The sequence below is a fragment of the Phyllopteryx taeniolatus genome, chromosome 12, assembly GCF_024500385.1.
Source record: "Phyllopteryx taeniolatus isolate TA_2022b chromosome 12, UOR_Ptae_1.2, whole genome shotgun sequence".
In the NCBI taxonomy this organism is placed as follows: Eukaryota; Metazoa; Chordata; class Actinopteri; order Syngnathiformes; family Syngnathidae; genus Phyllopteryx; species Phyllopteryx taeniolatus.
In genome coordinates, this window is record NC_084513.1 from 15,761,599 (window position 1) to 15,783,464 (window position 21,866).

Genomic DNA, 21,866 nt, shown 5'->3' on the forward strand with positions numbered 1-21,866 from the left:
TTCATGCTTGTTATCAATACTGTCATTTCCCGTGGTGATTTATATTGTGGTTTTTACTGTGAACAGCATTGGCCGTGTGCCATAAATTGTTTTGTTGTCTAATGAGCATCCACTTCTTAACAAGTGCTTTGTTGATGACATGGAACATTACAGTCGAAAGATAATAGAGATGGATTTGTTCCCAGACAAGTTTTAAATTCATAATGAAAAGAATGGCTAGACTTTATGGGAGATTCTACCAATAACAGTGCAATTTTGTAGACAGTGATTTCCTTTTTAATTGAGTCTTTGGAGAGTAAATTAGTGAGAATTAAGTATTTCGAAGCTTTACAATTTTTTGATATTTATGAAACAATAAATTTCTTTATGGTCACTCTGGTCAGCAACACTAACGCCAAAAGTACTGTAGTTCTAAATAAAGGTGTGTCAATACAGAGAAAGAACACAATATGTAGGAGGTTTGTAAAAGGTTTATGATGACCTATCTGCTGTCAGTCCTCGGATGTTACCCAATACTGTGTTTCTGAATGATGGCCAAATATTTCTTTACTATTTGGGGTTACTTTCATCCCGGTTTACAGCTCTGATGAGCTCCTCTCGCTATTTGCTCTGCTCATTCACCTAAATATCACGGCCATCCAGATTAAAGCCTACGGCCCATTAGGCAGCTGGGGAGGTGGGTAACCACAGACCCAGCACATGTGCCAACCTGATGCCGTAAGGTTAGTTCTCTGTTCCTATATTGGGGTTTAAGGTTCGGGCTAAAATTATCAGAAGCATTTTAGTAAGTCAACTCATAACATATGATCAATATAAGAAATTATGCACAGGCTGGTTCCTTGACATGAAGAGGATATTAGTGAACCAGTTAGCGTTATAAAGTTTCATAGTCTCTGTTTTGCTGATGTGGTTTTGTTCCAGCTTTTTGCCAGTGATGAGCACAAATGGACGGCGCTTGTTCTCTCGGCACAGGGGGAATAATAGCTCACAGTTAGGCCCTATACACAACAGTCACACCTCACTGGAAACTATTATGGCAACGGAAACCAAATCATTGCAGGGGGCAGTGAGAGAGGACCTCTTGTAAGTGGGTTATCTCCCTCAATCATCATTCTTGTGAGACTGGTGACTTCCAGAGGGACATAATTTGCTTTTATTGACATGTCTTTGTTTTGTTTTTTTGTTGTTGTTGTTGTTTTTTGTTGTTTTTTTTTATTTCCCAAACAATAAGGACGTAGTGGAGGGAAATGCAGTTAGAGTAGCAGAGGAATTACATCTTAGAGAGGCAAAAATCCCAGAGTACAATAGAAAAGTTCATTGTATGGTCCTACTTTGTCTATAATGGGCTGAAATAGGAAATAATATTGGCTTTAGGAAGACATTGTAATTCGGAAAGAAGGACAGCATAGGGGTTTTTATGACAAAATGTTGAAATTTGGGTGGCACATGTACATTTTCTGTCATGTTTTTTTAGACCACAGGGATTTACATATAAATGTAACACAAACACACAATTAAATGCTTTTAGCCTATTCCCTACTTACCACCTTGAATATGCAGCAACACTTTTGTGACCAATAACATTAAGTTTGATTTGTGTGGCTGCATCCCTCCACCAACACCAGACACAAACTCACCACTGTTCCATAAATTCTATCATACCGCCCTCCTTTGTTGTTGAATGTGTTGCATAGAAAATGGCGGCTGGCATTTTCTAAACATTGTGTGGTGAGTGGCTGCCAGCTAAGCATGGGAGACGGATTGTGATGTTGATGTATTTACTTTCACTGTGCTGACAGTGAGCTGTTCCTATATGCCCTGATTGTCTAAGCCTCATCACAGCGGCCAGCATAGCTTTGTTTAACCCGGTGAGATGGCAGACGGTTTGCTTACTCACTCATGAGCCGTCCATGAAGATGAGGGGAAGACCTTCGATCTTGGCTGACATTGTTGGCTTGGCAGTCAAAGCCACTGACTGGTGCTCTGCAATTGGATGGAGATAATTCTTCAGAGACAAGATTTGTAAATTCCGATGCTATTCTGCATCAATATTATTGGTTGAATTTGGCATCTTAGATGCTTTACACAAATAATCAAACTCTAATTCAAATAATTAAAAAAAAACTATTTGGGGAAAACAAATGTCGGCACTTTGTCTGCAAATGTTTAAAGGTAAACCTTCCATTGAGAGAAACAACAACAAGAAAAAAACGCTCAATGGTCACATCAATTGAAAGTGATGATACTAAAATTTTCCAAAATGCACATTGACAAGCCAAAGTTTCTGGGGAAAAGAATTGGAGCTTTTTGACATGCAATGAAGTATAGTTTACAATGAAAAGAACATTCTTCTCACGATGAAACATGGATGAGACTATGTATTAATTAATTAACAATATCTTTGTTCATCTAGCTACGCGAGCGACCTGTAGTGACAACCAGAACATTTAAATTCTTCCATTAGATCGGAGAAAGTATATTCAACCTGTTAGCATTCATATCAACAGAATAAGTCGTGGCTTGCTGCGAGTCTTTATCAATTTTGTGTTCTATCAAAATCAAATAGCCTGGATTTCACACTGAGTTACGTGAGTAAACTGAGATGAGATCATCATTTTAGTATTCATACCTTTAGTGAGATTTTTGTTTGGTGGTGTGCTGTGAGATTTTTCTCATGTTGTGAGGTAGATATGCTAAATTACCATTAGTCCATCGTGCTGCCTTGGTAACTCATTATTGGCTATGTCATTATATTTATCTCAGTTACCCAGGTACAATATGTGACGCTACTGTAATCATATCGAAATGCGTGCATAGATGTGTCTCCAGAATGGGCTCTTGACTGACACGCGCGCACACATACGCATCCATAGGCGCGCACACGCGCATTGCCTTGTCAGCTAACCCCCTCTAGTGCCGAGCATCCTGTACAGATGCGCACTCCGTCGCCGCGTGCTTCATCGCCTCCTCCTGCCCTCCTCATCTTCATCTCTTCGTTTCAGAAGCTCGCGCGAACCTGCAGCGGTCCGGACGGGTGACAGAAAGCTTGGACTCATCGGATCACGACTATAGGGACACCATCGCGTGCGCGATGTAGCCTTGCAGTGCAAAGATTCTTGCGCAGTTGTTTGAAGTGATGCAATAACTTAGGGACGACAGGAAATGTGCGAAGTTTGTGGCAGCTTATTGTTTCTACACTGATTGTTATTTTATTTTATTTTTTAACTTGCCCCTCAGCACCTTTATTGCTGCTATACCGCGAAGGGATGGATCTCACGATGAACAACAAACGGGACCTAATGTAATCAGGAGCCGAGCCAGTGGATCGGTGCTTCTTGGACGTCCCTGCTGCGCTTTTCTTACCGGCCACGTCCGCGATCGGCTCAGCTGCAGCCGGTGGCCGATGTTGCAGCAGATATGAGTGTTGGACCAAGATTTGTCCCTGTTGCACTTTTTCTTGGAATTGTTCTCACTCGCTGTGGCCACTGCAACCAAGGTGAGACACTTTTACACATGCAGAAAATAGTGCTTCTCCATTGGAGACACTTCAACACATGATTCCCCAAAGAGTCTCTGACATCATCTCATAAGTCACACGCATGAGTCAAAAGAACAAAACACATTATTAGTCTAGTTTGGATTGTGTCTGTGCTTTGCAGACTCCAGGATAGAACTGCTATTTTTTTTTAAGGCTGATCTAAACACATAGACATAACCCATATTGTAAACAGCTGCATAAAGAAGAGAGAAGACAAAATGGAATTAATTTGAAATGACTGACTTAAAGGTATGTACTCTATGTATGCCCCTCAGCCGATGTAAGGTATGTCTGCAATGAAATACCAATTTACTTGTATCAAGTGTTACTTTGCATAAATATCAATGCCACTCAAACTCTATATTCAAATAAGGAGATGCAATGTAAGATAGCTATTAGTGCAGACTGCTATCAAGTACCTACAGTGTTTGGCTCTATGAGGAATTGTTTCACTTTTCACACTTGGGAAAAACAAAACAAAAACAAAAAAGCAAACATATGACAGCATAACGCCGAATGAAAATCAATAAAATAACCTCCATGAGGATTTGATGACAAAATAAAAGCTGTATGGAAATCATTTGCACCGTGACAACCTGAGGAGTGATTTAATTACACTTCAGTACACACAAAGACACAGTAAAACAAGCAGAGATTGAATAACTGAGTGACAGAGTGAGAATGTGTGTGCGTGTGTGTGTCATTTTACAGATCTGAAAACACAATAAGTGGTTCAGAGCTACCAACAGTTTTCAACATTTGTGTTAACATTACCTTTGTTTCTGTATGCTTCAATGCTTTTCAGGCTGTGGGAATCTGTGAGTGTGTATGTGCATACGTGTGAGGATGCAGACGTATGGTGTGAATGAGAGAGTGTGTCTGTGATTGTGTTCACACGTTTCCTCTGTGCTTGTCTGCTGTCTTTTCAAGGATGTGTGCGTGTTAAAGTATTGCCACTTGGTGGTTTCCTTGTGGGTCTTAATATGCAAACAATCAATCAGTGAGGGTCAACATAGTCTATAGAGTATTTATCTATTGTCCTTTTAAATTCTAGCTTCAACAAAATAGCCGAGTTATTTGTTTTTTTTACCTCTACACACACTGAATGTTTGAATGGTGTCTGCTGGCTTTTCTGTCCTTCACTCTTCCGTATTGACCGCATACACTGAGACCTCCAGGTACAATTGCCGTTGTCTTCCACCAAGTGATGCGGCTCAGCGTGAAGATTTGTTAAAAGTCTCATTATGGGCTCCAGTGTAAATCTTTCTCACCACAGGTCACTTTGTCCCAGTATCGATTTTATTACTTTGCCCAATTTAAGTCAAACTGTGGCTATGCTATGTATAGTCAGTCATGTGCGAGTTAGAAAATAATCCCTTAATATCTTTACCAGGGATGTGTGTTTTTATTGTCCTGGATTTATTGGTTACTTCTTATCTAAAATATTTGGATATATCAGGTTTTCTTCCAAGTAGCATGATAATTGTTTACTTGATCATTCATAATTCTGCTGATTGCATGGAAATAACTGTTGATTAATTGCATCCTGAGGCAAAAGTGACAAGTGCACTGCTTGTCTGCACTGTCAGCACTGTTGATTCAGTCTCAATTAGTCACCACGACGCTAGATAAGGCATTGTTTTCCCAACTATTACTGAGCCAAGGCAACCATTTTCCATTGGAAAAATCTCACGGTACACCAGAAAACAAAAATATAAAATAAAGTATGAATACTAAAATAATAAAAGCCTCTTTAATTGAACAAAAAGTTGATGTACTTGTGGGAAGCCATGACTTATTCTGTTGTATGAATGGAAACAGGTGGATGGATACACAGGTTTATTGCACCTTCTGCAATTTTATGGAAGAGCATTTCATATTTGCCTGTCACAACATGTCGCTGGCATAGATAGATGAAGAAAGATACAGTATATTTGTAATTAATAAATATTGACTTTCAGACATATTCAGTGCAATTGGATAATTTCCTGTGGCACCGCTGTTGATCTCTCACAACACCCTGGCTGGAAATAAGTGAGATAAGGCAAGGTGAGATACGGTAACGGTTTGGTAACTCCTCCAGCATTATTTGGTTCAATATGACACTGACATCAAGAGAGGAGTTCAGAACATCCAGAGTGAGATTATTTTATTCTATAAAATTGTATTAAAAGATAAAAAATACATTGACAGCCCCTTCCCCACCCTCCACCACACACACACACACACACACACACACACACACACACAATGAATAATAATAAATCAAGACAACGGTCCCTTACGACACCACGTATTAAATAATCATTATAAAAAAACTGAAATGGATTGAGTTTGACCCATGGTTCCGCTGTTAACGTTCTAGATGATTGTAGTTCACTTGACAATGTAACAGATGACAAATGGCAGATGTCTCCTGCATACAACACAATATGATGAAGTTGCACAGTTGCTGTAGTACACAGCATTCAGAGCCAAGATAGTCTCCAATCCCCCTTTGATCATAAAAATTACTATTTCCTAAAATCACGTTTTCCTTTCATTGTTTAGTTGTACTTTGTATGCCTATCTATATGCTTGCAGGAAACAGAAGCTAATACTATTCCACTCGAACACTCTAGTGTAAATGGATGCTTTTGAAATCAGGCACAAAGAACTCCAAAGGCATGGGATTTCAAAGAAAATGTAGGACCCATTCCTGGCTGTTCAGAGAACAATCATAACAAAAACATTTTTACCTCCCCACATTTACTCGAGTGGGAGTGTGGACAGATATAACAACGTTATCTGAAAGTTTGAACAGGATCACCTCACCTTCACATACAGTCTGTCATGAATTTGTCTCCATTTTTTCGCCACCCAAAGACGACAGCAGAAATGTTCTCGATAATGAAAATTCATGAATCCAATTCACTAACCTAAATCCTTGAGACCCTTTTAGATGCAGGAAAAAGATAATCTGAAGATGTGGTCTTTGTTCCCCATTTCCGACATTGCTGAGATTGTGATTGTCCTTCAGGAAGCAGAGTTTCAGGAATTACAAATCGGGGATGTAATCCATCCTCAGATGACATATGAGTCACAGGGATGATCTAACAGACTCGGTGAGAAAAGTCTAAAGGCAGCCACAACTACATGTTGGGAGTACATTCTGTAATTCTGTATCTATGACCCATATGAATACAACACCAATAAAAAGCGTGTTTGCAATAAAGTGTGCATGTGGCTATTATTAGAATTTCTCTTGCTCTCAGTGGTGCCATATGCAGAGATGAAGTTCAACACCTATTCTACTCAGAGGTACTCTGTAAGGAAAACTCAATTTGCCAATCAAGGTATCAAAATGTTGACTTGCACGCCATAAGCGCTCAGTGGTGCATTTGAATTCTTAATGCAGGGAGAATGACCTTGTTTTGTTTTGTTTTTTATCTATGCATTTCAATATAAAATGTTATTTAAAATGTGTTTAACCATTATTAGTGATACTATGCAACACAGACATTATTTTAAGGTCTAAACTGTAACTTGTGTGCACATATATCCCATTCTTTAAAATGTTATGACATCACCAATGCAGCCCTATGCTTGTAAAATGATCTCCCAGGTATACGGAACTGAAAATAAGTACAGCACATTCCACGTGTTGCTTTTCTCATTTACATGTGTCCTTGACCTTGTTGCATATAGGTGAAAGCTTAGGAACCAGTCTTTAATCATCCATTGAAAACACTATCACCAACCTTTGTGAAACTGAGAGCTACTTCTTCATTACTGATTAATGCGAAGGGCTACCAGTTTGATACATACTTTTGAAAGAACTTTTTTTCAAATTAGCTTTAAGCAAATGGTAAATTTCACAAATAAAGCACTTTTTCCACCTTCAAGGAAATTAAAACACATTTAAGAACCATTTCCTCATGACCCAGCATCAGGAGCAACTGGGGGTTCAGTATCTTGCTCAAGGACACTTCGACATGATCACAGATGCTCAGAATGGAAGCCACGACATTTGGGTTGGGAGATGACCACTCTACCAATGGAGCCATGTCATCCACAAACATGTTACTATTAATAACTAATGATATTTATCTTTGCAAAGACACTGTTGAATAGACCGATCATGTTAATAATTTCTACATTAATTATCAACTATGATTTAACAATGTAGGATACAGAAAAAAAATATCGATATGCAAAGCTTTATTCTATAAATGTATGCAAGTGTTTACATTTTCAATTAATCACTTCTACAAGATTTCGAGAAAATAATAATATCCCATCACTGGTGAGCTATTATTAGAACAGGCCCGCAGGATACTCATGGACCTTGGGGGTGACCTGGTTCCCCTGGACACAAGGTTTGTGACTCCTGATTTAGCCTACATTAAATATTACCATCAGTAATTTGATGATTTGTCTTTCTGCTGTCTATAACCTTACTAAATATTCGATTTTAGCCGCATGTCATGCCTGTCAAGTGGCCTTTGCTGGATACATTTCCATTTCAAAGCACACAATGCTCTCATATGCTGAATGGCAACTTGGTTTCAACCATTAGATGACAAAAGCATTACTTGATAGTGGGCCTGATTTGCTCAAAATGTGTTGTTTATGATACTTTAAAAAAAAAAAAACAGTTTTCACCAGTGAGTCATTCATTCACTCGTGAAATTTTATAACCCCAAAATAGAACCTGAACTCAACTCAACTCAACCCAAGTTTATTTCTTGAACACTTAAAAAAAAGTCAAACAACCACAGCTGTAACACAGTGCTAAACATAATAAATATCGAACATAAAACACAACAAATAAATAATAAATAATAAGAACAAAATTATAATATATACAAGTATTTTCTAATTGTATACTAATATATTAATGTTATACACTTTAAAAACAAACTACCAGCACTCCTTGAACAAAACTGTCACAGTCCTTATTTTGGTCACCTGCTGTTCCGCCAGTGGCCTGTTTGTGGTCTCAAAGTGTATGACGCTGTGGTCAGCCTCCCTTGGCATTTGGCATACAGGGGATCCAGATTTCTATCCCTCTTGTTTCACAGTCCAACATGTGTTAAGTTCTCAGTAGATGAGAGTGACGGACATGATTAAAGTCCCCATTGACCAGTATGATAACAACAAGATGCTGAAATTGTAATCTGCGATCACAGCATGACCTCACTCACGCTGGCTGCAGCGCCAGCAACTGAAGCTTAAATGTAAACAAACACAGTTGTCTAACAACAGTTCCTTTGTTGGTGAGTAACCTCACATTCCTCATAACGATCCTGTGGATCTCCTGTATCCTGTCCCATTTCGTCTTTTGTCGCTAGCGCTCATCCCTCTCCAGGATGCATTTTTTGCTGAGGGGGTGTCGACCGGCTGCTTGTTAGGGGTGAAGCTCCTCGTGGTTATGGGTGAAGCATCACAAACAAGAGAGGAAAAAAAGTCTGATCGCAATGAATATTAGTCAAACAACATGTAAATGCAAAGTGATTCAATACTAACAGTACTTTTCCATATGGCATAGCTCACTGCATTTCTAGATGAGCATTGTAAACAAACGGCTAGAAATAGAAGACTACAAATCAGAACTAATCAGACCTTAACTACAATATCGATACATCATGAAACGTGATTATTCTCTCAGGGTGGTAACCTCCTCGGGTGATGTGCAATGTTTTGAATAATTTTCTTGTATGCAGGTTTGGGATAGAGGACTTGAGGGAATATTTATAAAGTTAAAGTTCATGAGGTACAGAAATAGTGCATGAAGGTTTGTCATCTATTAGCATGTAGGACAGACCTTCTGTACATAGACCCATTACTCAAAAAGTATTAGTAATGTTGGTTGACGTGCTAAATTTACTGGAGACGATACAAACTCGCAGCCAGTATCACAGTTTTCGGACAAATGCAAATGTACATAAAATAAGAGCTGAAAGAAATTGCCGACGGATATGATGCTATTTTTAGGGTGTTTGTGAGGCATGCGAGGGCTCTAGGACAGACAGGCGATGTCATCATTCCGCTGGAGCTCCATTTATTTGTGAGTTGGCGGTCTCATGTTCTATTTATATCAAACTAGTTGAAGTCCCGGCGGACGGCCTGCTCTAGGCAGGGTCTGTGGGTGCCCTCGTGAAAGATAACTCTACAGAGGATAGGGCAAGGGATTGACGGCTATGTATTGTATATTGAGGCGGATCTCGTGCAAGCTGTTGAAGCAATGTACTCTTTCAGAACTACAAGTGTGGGCACATAAAATACCGTACATGCCTAAATGTAAATCTGCCCCCAAAGAAGATTCAGATTCATAATAATAATACTGCTGCTCAAACAGCCCAGAATTTTTTTAATTCAGTTTTCAACACAATTATTTTAGTTAAATAAACACGGAAAAAATTGTCTCCATAAGATTGGTTTCAACATTTACAAATGAGTGAAAGTCTTCTCTCCTGGAACCATAAGTACTGCCCCTCATATTGATCACATGTTTGTTATTCAAAGTGTGAAAGTGCCCACCACAGTGCGAGCAACCGAGCCAACCTTCAGTAATCAGGCCATCCCCAGGAGGAAGGTACTGGGCAGGTAAGCAGCACAAAGTGGCCTAATGATGCCCAATTAAACCAGTGGCTTTTGCCAGCTAGTCTGTTCAACCTGGCAGTGGCCCTGACGTGACGTCCGCGGGCACAGAAAGACAGATAGAAGGGGGAGTTCTTCCAAATCCAGCCACCATGAAGCAAATATTAAACCAAGCTCAAAGAACAGAGACGACAAAAGTACAAGGACTTTAACATTAATGCTTACATGCCAGACTAAATCCATCCCTCCATTTTCTGAGCCGCTTCTCCTCACTAGGGTCGCGGGCGTGCTGGAGCCTATCCCAGCTGTCATCGGGTAGGAGGCAGGGTACACCCTGAACTGGTTGCCAGCCAATCACAGGGCACATTCAAACAAACAACCATTTGCACTCACAGCCTACGGGCAATTTAGAGTCTCCAATTTATGCATGTTTTTGGGATGTGAGAGGAAACCGGAGTGCCCACACCCACACAGGCACGGGGAGAACATGCAAACTCCACACAGTCGGGGCCGGGGATTGAACCCGGGTCCTGTGAGGTTGACACTCTAACCAGTCGGCCACCGCCCCAGACTAAATGCTAAATCCTAATCTTATAGGACTGTTTTTTTTTTTAATGAATCCATTTATGGGGCAAATTAAAAGTATAGTGCTTGCTCAGTGCTTGCTGTTTGCAAGCCTGTTACTTTTTCTGTCATTATTAATGACCCGACTGTACAAAGAAAATCTTCTGAATAAATAAAATAAATAATTTCAAGGTGGTGTATTGAAACGTTATAACGCTAGTCTTCTAGTTGTACAATAAAAAGCTGTGAAGTGAGAGTGGTGGAACCTCTAAAGGTGAATGCTTTGCAATGTTAGAAATTTATGATACTCAACTTCATTGGTGGGGAAAAATATGCCGCCAAGGTTACACAAAACTGAATCTGAACGTCCATCCTGTATGATGTTAGACGAGACCTCAGCATCCCTGTATTATTGGACAGAATCAATTGTAAATCCTCACTGTATCACTAATTGCCTGCAACAGAAAGTCAAAGTTAATGACTGCTCACAGTACCAAGAGCCACTCTCTATGTTTAGAATGTTGCTGTTCCATTTAAGTCTGGTAAGCATACTTTCAAACTGCTTCTGACTGTCAAACCAAATCAAGAAGGCATTCTCTCTGTGGAGTGTAAATTTTAATACATGCTGACTTGGCAGAAATTCATCCGATGGTTGTACGACCAGTCGGGAGCTGCCGGTTGTCCTTCATATCCCCCTTTACACTGCCTGGCTAACGACTCTAGACTTGAAATCGGCCCGATTCAAAAATTTGTCATCGACTCAGAGTTGGACTGGAAACTGGCTTAATTTTATCTTAACGTCAAAGGAAAAATTGCTTACCAAAAACCAAAAGGCAGGAAAAACACAAACTCATTCGCAAAAGGCAAAAATACTGCATTGGTAAATACACCAAGAAAATCTGACGGGAGAAGAAAAATGGAAATTTGCTTTTGAGATAAACAATTCCATAACATAAATGGCAAGGAGTGACAGTGAGGTAGAACAAATTATCTGACAAAGACAGACAAATGCAAGTGAACCAAATATAAACACATTCACAGGAAACAGGAGAGAAAACATAATTGGAAGTAAAATGTTGATTTGTTGAAAACCAAAACTGAACATGGCAAGGCAGACCAGGACTGATTTTAAAATCAGATGCAGATGCAACAAAAATAAGTATGGATGAAAAATAAAATACAGCCATCTATTTTTTGTATTGTATATCAAATTTATAGATGTGGATGAGCTGGAGCTGCCAGGTGCATGAAAGCCACGATAAGACAAATAGGCCTCAGAAAAAGAGTAAACAATTTTGCCTAAAAGTAACAAAGACAGTGTTACTGTGAAAGCTTGAGTAAGGTGTATGTACTGTATGTCTTCCTCCAACTAGTGCACAAGATGGTTACTAAGAGCTTCCAAAGTAATAGTACAATAATACGCAAGGTGCTACCTTGTGTCATATCAGTGTTTCTTATATCAGTTCTCGACAAGGTGGGCATACATCAATGAGCAAACAAACCTGATGGAAGTCTTGCTGAACAGATGGAGAACCACTCTGTCATACAAGCTCGATCGAGCTGGATTGGGTCATAACTGCCATAAAAAATGCCCCATATTCTTCTCTGCTCGTCAGAAAACCTCCACAGAGATGTAAATGTCACTTTTCCTTTACCCAAACATAGCAGTTTATAAATTATAATAATGTATACAGCATTTGTTGTTATTTGAAGCGCTGTCAGTTGTAACACTGTAACTCTCTAAGTGTAATGATTATGTGAATGGAGATTTATCCATCCATTTTCTGAACCGCTTATCCTCTTTCGGGTCGCGGGTATGCCTGAGCCAATCCCAGCTGACTGTGGGCAAGAGGCGGGGTACACACTGAACTGGTCGCGAGCCAATCGCAGGGCACATGGAAACAAACAACCATTCACACTCACATTCACACCTACGGGCAATTTAGATTCTTCAATTAACCTACCATGCATGTTTTGGGGATGTGGGAGGAAACCGGACTATACAGAAAACCCACGCAGGGACGGGGAGAACATGCAAACTCCACACAGACGAGGCCAGGATTTGAACCCCGGTCCTCAGAACTGTGAGGCAGATGTGCTAACCGGTCGGTCACCGTGCCGCCAATGGTGATTTATACAGGACATATTGTCACTAACATAAATTTGTGTCAGCATAATCAGCCCGTATGCTCCCGCCCCTCTGAGGGCTACTTTCACAGCTCTAAGTGGACAATGGGACATTGTTAGGAAACACTGAAAATGCCCTGATTTACCAGAAGTGCATGTGTGTGATTCACTGTGTAATATTCTTGGTCGATGGTCACTCAAGGACAGATTTAGGAAGTAAGTGGTCTGTTGCTGATCGTCAGAGTCAACACTGATGCCTCATACAACTCTAGCACTGAAATAAGTGATTAAAAACACTTCAAGTCTAGTGTGCAGCATTATTCCTGCTATTTCTTAATCTCTCCCAAACATTAACTTAAATATATTGTACTCTCTTGGTAAAGATGTGGATCCTTAAAACGCAGTTCCCTTAATGATTTGGGGATGTGTCTACTGCATGCGGCATATACACAGATCAGCACACTAATTGACTAACGTTATGAAGTGCTGCCTCCCCGAGGGAAAGTACAATTCCTAAATTTTACTCTCTGATACGCTCAGCTTCGCATAAGTGTGATTCACTTTCAGTCTGGACATGGAGGGGGTGAAAATTTCCTGGTTTAACTGTCTAAGACTCTCCAAATGTCTCCCAAAACCCCAGGAAAAGTTGCTAGTCACTTTTTTGGAAAAATAGTTACTAGAGAGGTCTGAATATCCGCTAAATATAACAAGTTGCCAACCCTAAACTCTGCCCCTAGTCATCAGGTACTTAATTGGCACACCCCACAGTAAAGTGGGTGGGACGAGCAGTGGTTCATTTGCATGAGACAGGACAACATCTTGAAAACAGACTGATTTCAACTGGTTCTCTAAAGAGAGGGGAAAAATATACTGTAATTTGTGATCCTTGGGGTATTTCGATGAGAGCATGTCAGGTTATTACAACACATGAGAACCGTTTTAAATTGTGAAATTATGCATTTCTTCAAACATACAGTATTTCCATTGCAAGGTTTGACTCCAGCTGGATTTGTGTTCATATCTCAGTCGCACACTAAGGGAAGCAGATATTGTGGCTGAAAATGACTAAAAATGGTGGATGGCAGGCAAAGGAATGGACTGTTGACAGCAATTTGAGGGCAATCTATCAGTCCCAAAATTGTGTGGCAAGTGGCGACACTGTTGTTCCTAGTGTTTGTGTTGCCATGCTGATAAATATTCATCCAACAAAACTCATTTCTGGTATGATAAAATGCCTAAATTAACATGTTTATGACTGATATTTCAATTTTCAGTGTGAAAATTGAACTTTTGTGTGTTGACAGATGGATAATGGGTTGATTTCCCTCCTCTTTTTCATTTCAGTTGTGCTGCTGGATACAACGTCTGTGCTTGGAGAGCTCGGATGGAAGACGTACCCTATAAATAGGGTAAGGACTCTGTGCCTAACTATAACAGTTTCTGTATTTACGCTCCACGTTGTTTTTGTGTCGTCTTTGTAGCAATGAGCAGATCGATAATAGTGACGGTTACATGTACATCTTTGTTTTCCGTCAGACGCCTCTGGCCTCATGGGAAATAAGGTAACTTGGAAACAAGTAATGAGATAAGGTCTCTTAGGAGGCCTTTATAATGTGGTTCAATCTTTCCTTGTCAATTCCTTTCTTTTCTCGTCACAACTGAGCCACATAAATATTTCTATCCCTTAAATGTGAATCAATGGAAAGGAAATTGAGTGGCAATCAGTCGAAATGTCCAGCAGCAGCTATAATAATGTCACATTTTGAAAAGAAATATATAATACAGTATAAATACATACAGCATCTGCAGGAGAGCATAGCAACACTGAGTGAATAAAATTTAACTGTGCATTTGGACCTCATTTCACCTTTGGTTGCCAGTCCTCCAATACAAGAGAAATATGATTGCATGCACTGTGCCTAACACTGTATTTACGACAGTCTACTACTCAAAAAGGATATTTCCAATTTGCTCAGGCAAGATGCCTCAAGCACAACAGCAGTATCCTACCTGACTGAAAATGTAAACACAAGTGTGATGACCACTGAAGGTATTGGTCCATTGAACTAAAAATGACGATGATCTGGACATTTTATAGATTAGCCGTACATCATTTAATAATAAGTGTATGTATTGTTTCTGATAAGCTCTATTACTGTATTTACTTCTAATTCATAGGTCATTTATCATACATCCCCATCATCTCTCCTCTTTGATATTCCTCAACTTTCTGAGTCATGTTCACGTTGTTATACTTCCTTTTGTGTGGGCCTACAGTAACCATAAGTCTATGGGCTCTATTTTCGCAGATGGTAGATCTGAGGTGGAGTGCAAAAACTGGCATATTTTGATTTTCGGAAGGCTCGCTCCCCATGTTTGCCAGTTTCGCGGACCGGTCTGCGACAAGCCGGGACTACCGGTGCAACAAGGGTGTGTCCTTTGACATGCGCCTGGGCACAGTGACAATTTGGTGGCAAAAACTCAGTCTAAAATTATGCCTGCTAGGACCACGTCTAAGTCCAGCGCAGTAGGTAGACTACTGGTCTAATGTAATTTTGGTGAACTTGATCAGGGCACAGGCAGTCAGATTCTGAGGTCCATGGACATGTGGTTGATGTCGGACATATTTCATTCAGAAATTAGAACAATGTGAACAGCGGGCATCTAACCCTCTGAATCATTGTAGAAATCAATTAATTTTAACTGTTGTTCTGATGATGCTGAAGTCTACTTTTCAGCTAAGCTTAACGAAGTAAGTCAACGGCCCTTTTACAGTACATGACACGCTCAACCGCTCACATTTGCTGACAAGTTTATTATGATCTAACTCAATTTATTATCTTTGCGTGTCCTAATTGCACTTCCACATTGCATAAATCTGTCTATTGTCCCCAAGTCTGCAAATAGTGTGACTGTTAAGTGGCACTTAGTAAAGTACAGTACAGTATATATCCACCAGATTTTTCAATAGATCTCCCTTTCTGTTTCTGTCTTCCCAGATTACTCTATTTTTTCATTCTTTCATTTCATTCTCCCATGAAACCTACAGATTTGTTCTCATACCTCATTTTTTGTTCTGTTTTGTTTTCTGCCAGTAAGCAATTTGTACAAATTTAAAACAGCTGCTTACCTTGCTGAGAACCTTTGATTAGGTAAACTGTCATCTTGAAACAACTGTTTATTCTCTGCAAAATGGCAATATTCAAAGTTTTTAAAGGAAAGAAGATATACTGTATGAGTGGTGACAACATTTTGCAACAAAGGCACGTTTCAAAATGTTAAACAAGTTCTTGAAGTTACTACAGTTAGAACAATTACTGCACAATGTTTTTAAATACTGTATATTTATATGTAGCACAATGTTGCATGCAGGCACTTCTCCCACATCTGTAAGACTAGGTACTCTTTTACTTTGAGTATCTACTTAAATGATCCTCTTCAGCAGAATCCCTCAGGTCCTGCCTTTCCTCTGTGTGCTCGTCTCTCTTCATGCAAGGTCCACAGTAACCCATATCAGGGATATAGGGGTGATTACATCATGTAGGTCGTGGTGACAGCTAGCCAGAGTATTCAGAAAAAAGGCAAGGGGAGGCCAGTGCCTCCATGATTAAGCTGTCAGCCCTCTCCCCTCCTCACTCATCCACTATCCACGGATTTAGCATTAATATTTAAGGCATCAAGGTGAGAGGGCCTGCGGGAAGGTGTGAAGATCTTGGGAGGTAAAATAGTTTAAATCCCCTTCTCTTCCTGGGACCCAGCAAGAGTAAGTCAATCCCCACCACATTAGATACAGCCTCGTATCAGGCCAGTTGAGTAAGCCACCTTGTAGCTGTCTGCCGGGGGTGTACCAGTTGTAGCTTGACATATGAACTGCGGCTGGCTATTTGAAATGGATGAACATCCGTAATAATAATGATGATGACAAAAAAGTGTTGCAAGTCCTTAAACAATTAAGACCTTTTCGAAATTGGAAGATCAGAAACCGTTGCTACCCCTCATTTGTTGTATAGAAATAATAGCAATATAATATTTGTTAGGGATGTGGAGCAGAGGTAGCGACAAAACAGCCAAGTTGCAGGAAAGAACTGCTTTTGCAACTTCAATTGCAGTCTTTCTCATATCAGTGCACTTCCCCATGGGTCCATATATACTGTATCTCCAGAACTCTGGGAAGTTGTATCACATGTTTACAAACTAAATTGGATTCCTGCCTGCAATACAATGTTCTGTGTGGTTATTTTATGCCGATTGTCCATCTATATTAAATTGTCCTATTTTAATTCACTGTCAGATAAAATTTATATTTGCTTAACACTAAATCTATATTCCAAACCATGCAAAGCACATAATGTATGTGTGTTGATATGTTTATATTGGTATAGAGTTTATATTTTTGAAAACGTGTAAACTCAAAAGGATGGCAGTAGCCAAGAACGTGGCTTATTCCAAGGGGTGTTAAAATTCTGCCACGGGCCCTAAAAAATGGAAATTGGGACTGGGAGTTTGCTTCCTAGGTAAAGTACACATATCTATATCTTATCTTATTATCTGTGTCCAGCATGTTGAATAAATATATACGTTTCTAGCTTTTACAGGTCTTCTTCCTCATGCAAGGAAGTTGTCTAAATTTTAGGAGTTTGCAGTTTTAAAACTGCTAGGAAGATTTTAATGTAGCCTCACTTCACCAATCTCAGCACCCAACCCAATCTCTAGAACAAAGCCACAAATGAAAGTGAAAGTGCGTAGTTGTTATAAATAGTCACCGAGAACACTGTTCAGCTTCAACATAATAGTGGTGCTAGGGTAGCAATACTAAGCTAGCATTAGCACTGTAAACAACCCAACATTACCCATGGCTGCTATGTTGGGAGCAAGACTTATTCGTAACGGTGTTACCATGACACTAAATGGTTTTAAATTGTATTTATTTTTTTAGACTGTACAATTAAAAATTAAAAAATAGATGATAAACTTACCAGTAGAGCAGAAATGTTGCTAATTCCGCATTGCCTCTGATTCTTCTTAGTTGCCTGAGATCCATTTGCTACGCTTCTATTTGCTTGTCTTAGTTGTTGGCAAACGAGGGATGGGCATTTTTTTTTTTTTGGGGAGGTGGATATTCCGCCATAGTTTAATCAAAACTCCTAAACCCCAAGCTAACAGGTCAGCGCGAGGCTGCAGGTGTGTGCCCACTGTGCCGGTGATGCGTTTTTAGGAATCCCACTTCTCGTGTTCTCGGCAGGACATGCCCTGCTCCAATAGGATTGGCTGCAGGACACTCGCCGCTGCAACAAGATTGGCTGCTGTATCCCGGTAGGACATGCCCTACTGCTTCCAGACGGGAAAAGAAGTAGGTGACTTAAGTGTGGTGGCGTCAATATGAATCCCACCAACTGTAACTTTAGAAAACTGCAAAGAACCCCTTTAATCCAATTAATTCCCTTTTGAAATCCGGCAGTGCTCGCACCACCATGGTCAATTTGTGTACTGTTGCTGAAATATTCAACAATCTTTTTCAAGGAGGAAATGACTGAACCTCTTTTTACTGTGGATAATTTAACTTTATCTTGCATTTGGGTGCTTTTATTTGGAACCTCAGATTTGTTCACTGCATCACCGTCTGTGTCTATTTGGCATAAAAAATAGTGAAAAAAATAATACATACATTTTAAAAATGGGGATTTCACTCCCAGGCTGGAGATGAATGTCAGACTGTCAATCAAAAAAGAGCAGTGCCAATTAGTTTCTTTCTACCACAGGAGGTCTTTCAAGATATTATACACTGAAAACCATTTTTTGTTAAGTTGATAATTGTGTGTGGAATTTTATACGTGGAATATATATGTGTGGAAATGAGGTGCATGACTCTTCGTGTGCTTCCTCTCTATATTCAGAGCTATACTGGATAGTAAAGAGGCTCAGGGTGAATGAAGGAAGGAAGGACTGAGTGAGGTGAAAGTAAAGAGGTCTGATCAGGCATCTGCATGGAGCCACATTAAGTCCCAGTCCAAATAGGCAATCCATCCATCCATCCATTTTCTGAGCCGCTTCTCCTCACTAGGGTCGCGGGCGTGCTGGAGCCTATCCCAGCTGTCATCGGGCAGGAGGCGGGGTACACCCTGAACTGGTTGCCAGCCAATCGCAGGGCACATAGGAACAAACAACCATTCGCACTCACAGTCATGCCTACGGGCAATTTAGAGTCTCCAATTCATGCATGTTTTTGGGATGTGGGAAGAAACCGGAGTACCCGGAGAAAACCCACACAGGCACGGGGAGAACATGCAAACTCCACACAGGCGGGGCCGGGGATTGAACCCGGGTCCTCAGAACTGTGAGGCTGACGCTCTAACCAGTCGGCCACCGTGCCGCCCAAATAGGCAATCACTCTGGTGAAATATGCATGAGTCATTTCCCAATTCCCATGTGCTGGGTGCGTGAATTGGGAGGAGGGAGGGGGAAGGCCAGAGTGGAACAAAGTCCAGAGCACCTTATTTTAAAAATGTCACCATTAATAGAAGGAATCAGTCTTTTTATAAGCATATACCTATTAATGACATATTAGTACACCGTTTAGGTAAATATCCGGCACCTCAATACCTTAGATTTGTTATCCAGGTCAAATTGTTTGTATGTTATTTCTGCAAATGTAATTTTTCAGGAAAGTCTTTTTACTGCAATGTTTAACCAACCCGCATCTTATCTCAAAGCTCTTTCTGCACACATGATACGATTAGCCAGGAGAGAAAACAACAACACAGAGGAAGAGCGAGAGTGTAGTTCTTTGAATGACACTAACATGGTTTTCCTTCAGCATATTGAGTGATGGGCAGCAGTGGAAAAAAATTGAATAATCTGGAAACACTTCCCCCAGCGGAGGCTTTAGAAAAGGTATGATGATTTAACACGGCAGCGTTCATCCCAATGACCTCTGCCAAAACTGGGCTTAAGCAGTAGCGGGGGATTCCTTAATTGGCTTGTTTCTTTTCAGGGACACACCGGGGCCGATAGCTAATGTGCTCCCATTTGGCATCTCACTGACAGCAGAACATACCCTGACAGCTTTTTGGGCTAACCCTCACCGTGTGAGGAGTACAGTGGCGGTGAGCCCGCGGGAGGTACACTAAATTATTGTTGTTTTTTTTTAGGTTCTACAAAAGTATCAATACTAAACCAATCTAAGAACTTTGCAGGATTGTTGTATATGAATGGAAACAAAATTATTCAATACTGTATATTATAGCTGGGCGATATAGCCGTAAAATGAAAAGCCACCACAAAAATCTGATACACAATTCCAATTGATATCCCTTCTTCTCTTAAATAAAAAGACAAATTATAATTAAATTATTCAAAACAAGTTGAGCTAAAAAAACTAAAATAAAAAACACTTTTGATAAGTGTACACACAAAAGAAAAGTGAAGTGGCCCAGTTTGAAAAAATCTAGCCAGTGTTGTAGTGCTTTATCTTGAGTTGAACGAATGTCTGTTTTACTCGACTGAAGATTGCTGAGACACATGAACACGACGTAGCGTTGTTTGTCAACCCTGAGTTGTTTTGTTGTTGTTTTAGCCGAAAATAAAAAAGAAAACTCGCGCGTACAAATCATGCGAGACTGGCTGTGGCAACACCTGGCAGGAGAAGCCAAAATACAAGCCGATATACAGGTAGTACAGTAGGTTTTAGGAAAGAATGGTAAATGGACTGCACTTATATAGCGCTTTATCTAAACAATCAGTGCCCAAAGCGCTTTACAAAGCCTCACATTTACCCACTCACACACACATTCATACACTAATGGGCGATTGCTGCCATGCAAGGCGCTGCCAGGCTCACCGGGAGCAAATTATGGTTCCGTGACCAAACAAGTAGGGTTGTGGCGAATAAAATCGGCTAACTCGGTTAAGTCGACCACAAAAATTGTTCGACGCCAAAGCTTCTGCCTCGAAACAATAAAAATATTAATAAAAACAAATTTGCACCACCTGAACACAATTTGATTAACCCGGAACTATTTGGCCGCTTTCCATGTTTACCGCACGGACTTTTGTTGCTGACGGACGCACTTTTGAACCAGTAAAATACATTGGTATAAACGACAGAGGAGCATCTGTAAGTGATTTCTAAGACATATTAGATGTGTAATATACATATAACATGATATATGAGTGGGCTGAATGGTAGTTAGTTAGTTTTAACCTAAAATGGTAAACGCTAGCGCGCTAATGCTAATCGCGAATGCTAACCGTTTAGCAAAGGCTGTTTTTGTTGTGTCAAATTCTGCACAGAGTTTATTCCATACAATCAGTACCAGCATATGCAGTTTTAAGGATAGAAGTCCAGCCCTCATAAATGTGAATAAAATGCATGTTAGTAGTGGAAAAAAAAGGCGGGCGAAATTCTTGACGAAATATCCATCCATCCATCCATTTTCTGAGCCGCTTCTCCTCACTAGGGTCGCGGGCGTGGTGGAGCCTATCCCAGCTGTCATCGGGCAGGAGGCGGGGTACACCCTGAACTGGTTGCCAGCCAATCGCAGGGCACATAGGAACAAACAACCATTCGCACTCACAGTCATGCCTACGGGCAATTTAGAGTCTCCAATTCATGCATGTTTTTGGGAGGAAACCGGAGTGCCCGGAGAAAACCCACGCAGGCACGGGGAGAACATGCAAACTCCACACAGGCGGGGCCAGGGATTGAACCCGGGTCCTCAGAACTGTGAGGCTGACGCTCTAACCAGTCGGCCACCGTGCCGCCCTTGACGAAATATCTATAGGTTAATCTGTTCTAAAAAGATTTTGTGACAGCCCTACAAACAAGCTTCCCCATTAAATTCTGTAGGTCAAAGAAATTAGTTATTTGAAATCAAGCACTGTATATTTTCCAATTTCCCAATTTTCAATGAGGTCACAGTCTTCTTTCAGTTGCTATTTTGATACGTCAAACACCTTGTCATGTTTCACAGATTGTGGTTTATTCAAACAGGATTTGTCTCTGCCGCTGCTTATATTGTCAAGTAATAGCCTTGCACATAGTAGAGCAATCGCAGCG

At 40.4% G+C, this 21,866-nt stretch overlaps 2 protein-coding genes across 8 annotated transcripts in view; one reads left to right on the forward strand and one right to left on the reverse strand.

The window, feature by feature from the left end:
- Window positions 1-21,866, reverse strand: part of stx19 (syntaxin 19) — a 130,075-nt gene that overhangs the window by 80,175 nt on the left and 28,034 nt on the right. The window contains exons 1-2 of one of the 2 annotated variants that reach the window (XM_061791526.1): window positions 17,788-18,116; window positions 1,898-1,983 (exon numbers count right to left, since the gene is read on the reverse strand). The gene's annotated coding sequence lies outside the window, so the exon portion shown is untranslated. Of the gene's footprint in view, window positions 1-1,897; window positions 1,984-17,787; window positions 18,117-21,866 lie in introns of those variants that run through there. The other variant, XM_061791525.1, reaches the window with a different exon arrangement.
- Window positions 2,924-21,866, forward strand: part of epha6 (eph receptor A6) — a 141,700-nt gene continuing 122,757 nt past the window's right edge. For 3 of the 6 annotated variants that reach the window (XM_061791504.1, XM_061791505.1, XM_061791506.1), the window contains exons 1-2: window positions 2,925-3,496; window positions 14,156-14,220. In XM_061791504.1, the coding sequence (XP_061647488.1) occupies window positions 3,418-3,496; window positions 14,156-14,220 (144 nt within the window). In that variant the 5' untranslated portion in view covers window positions 2,925-3,417. Of the gene's footprint in view, window positions 3,497-14,155; window positions 14,221-20,849; window positions 20,925-21,866 lie in introns of those variants that run through there. The other 3 variants (XM_061791503.1, XM_061791509.1, XM_061791507.1) reach the window with 2 other exon arrangements.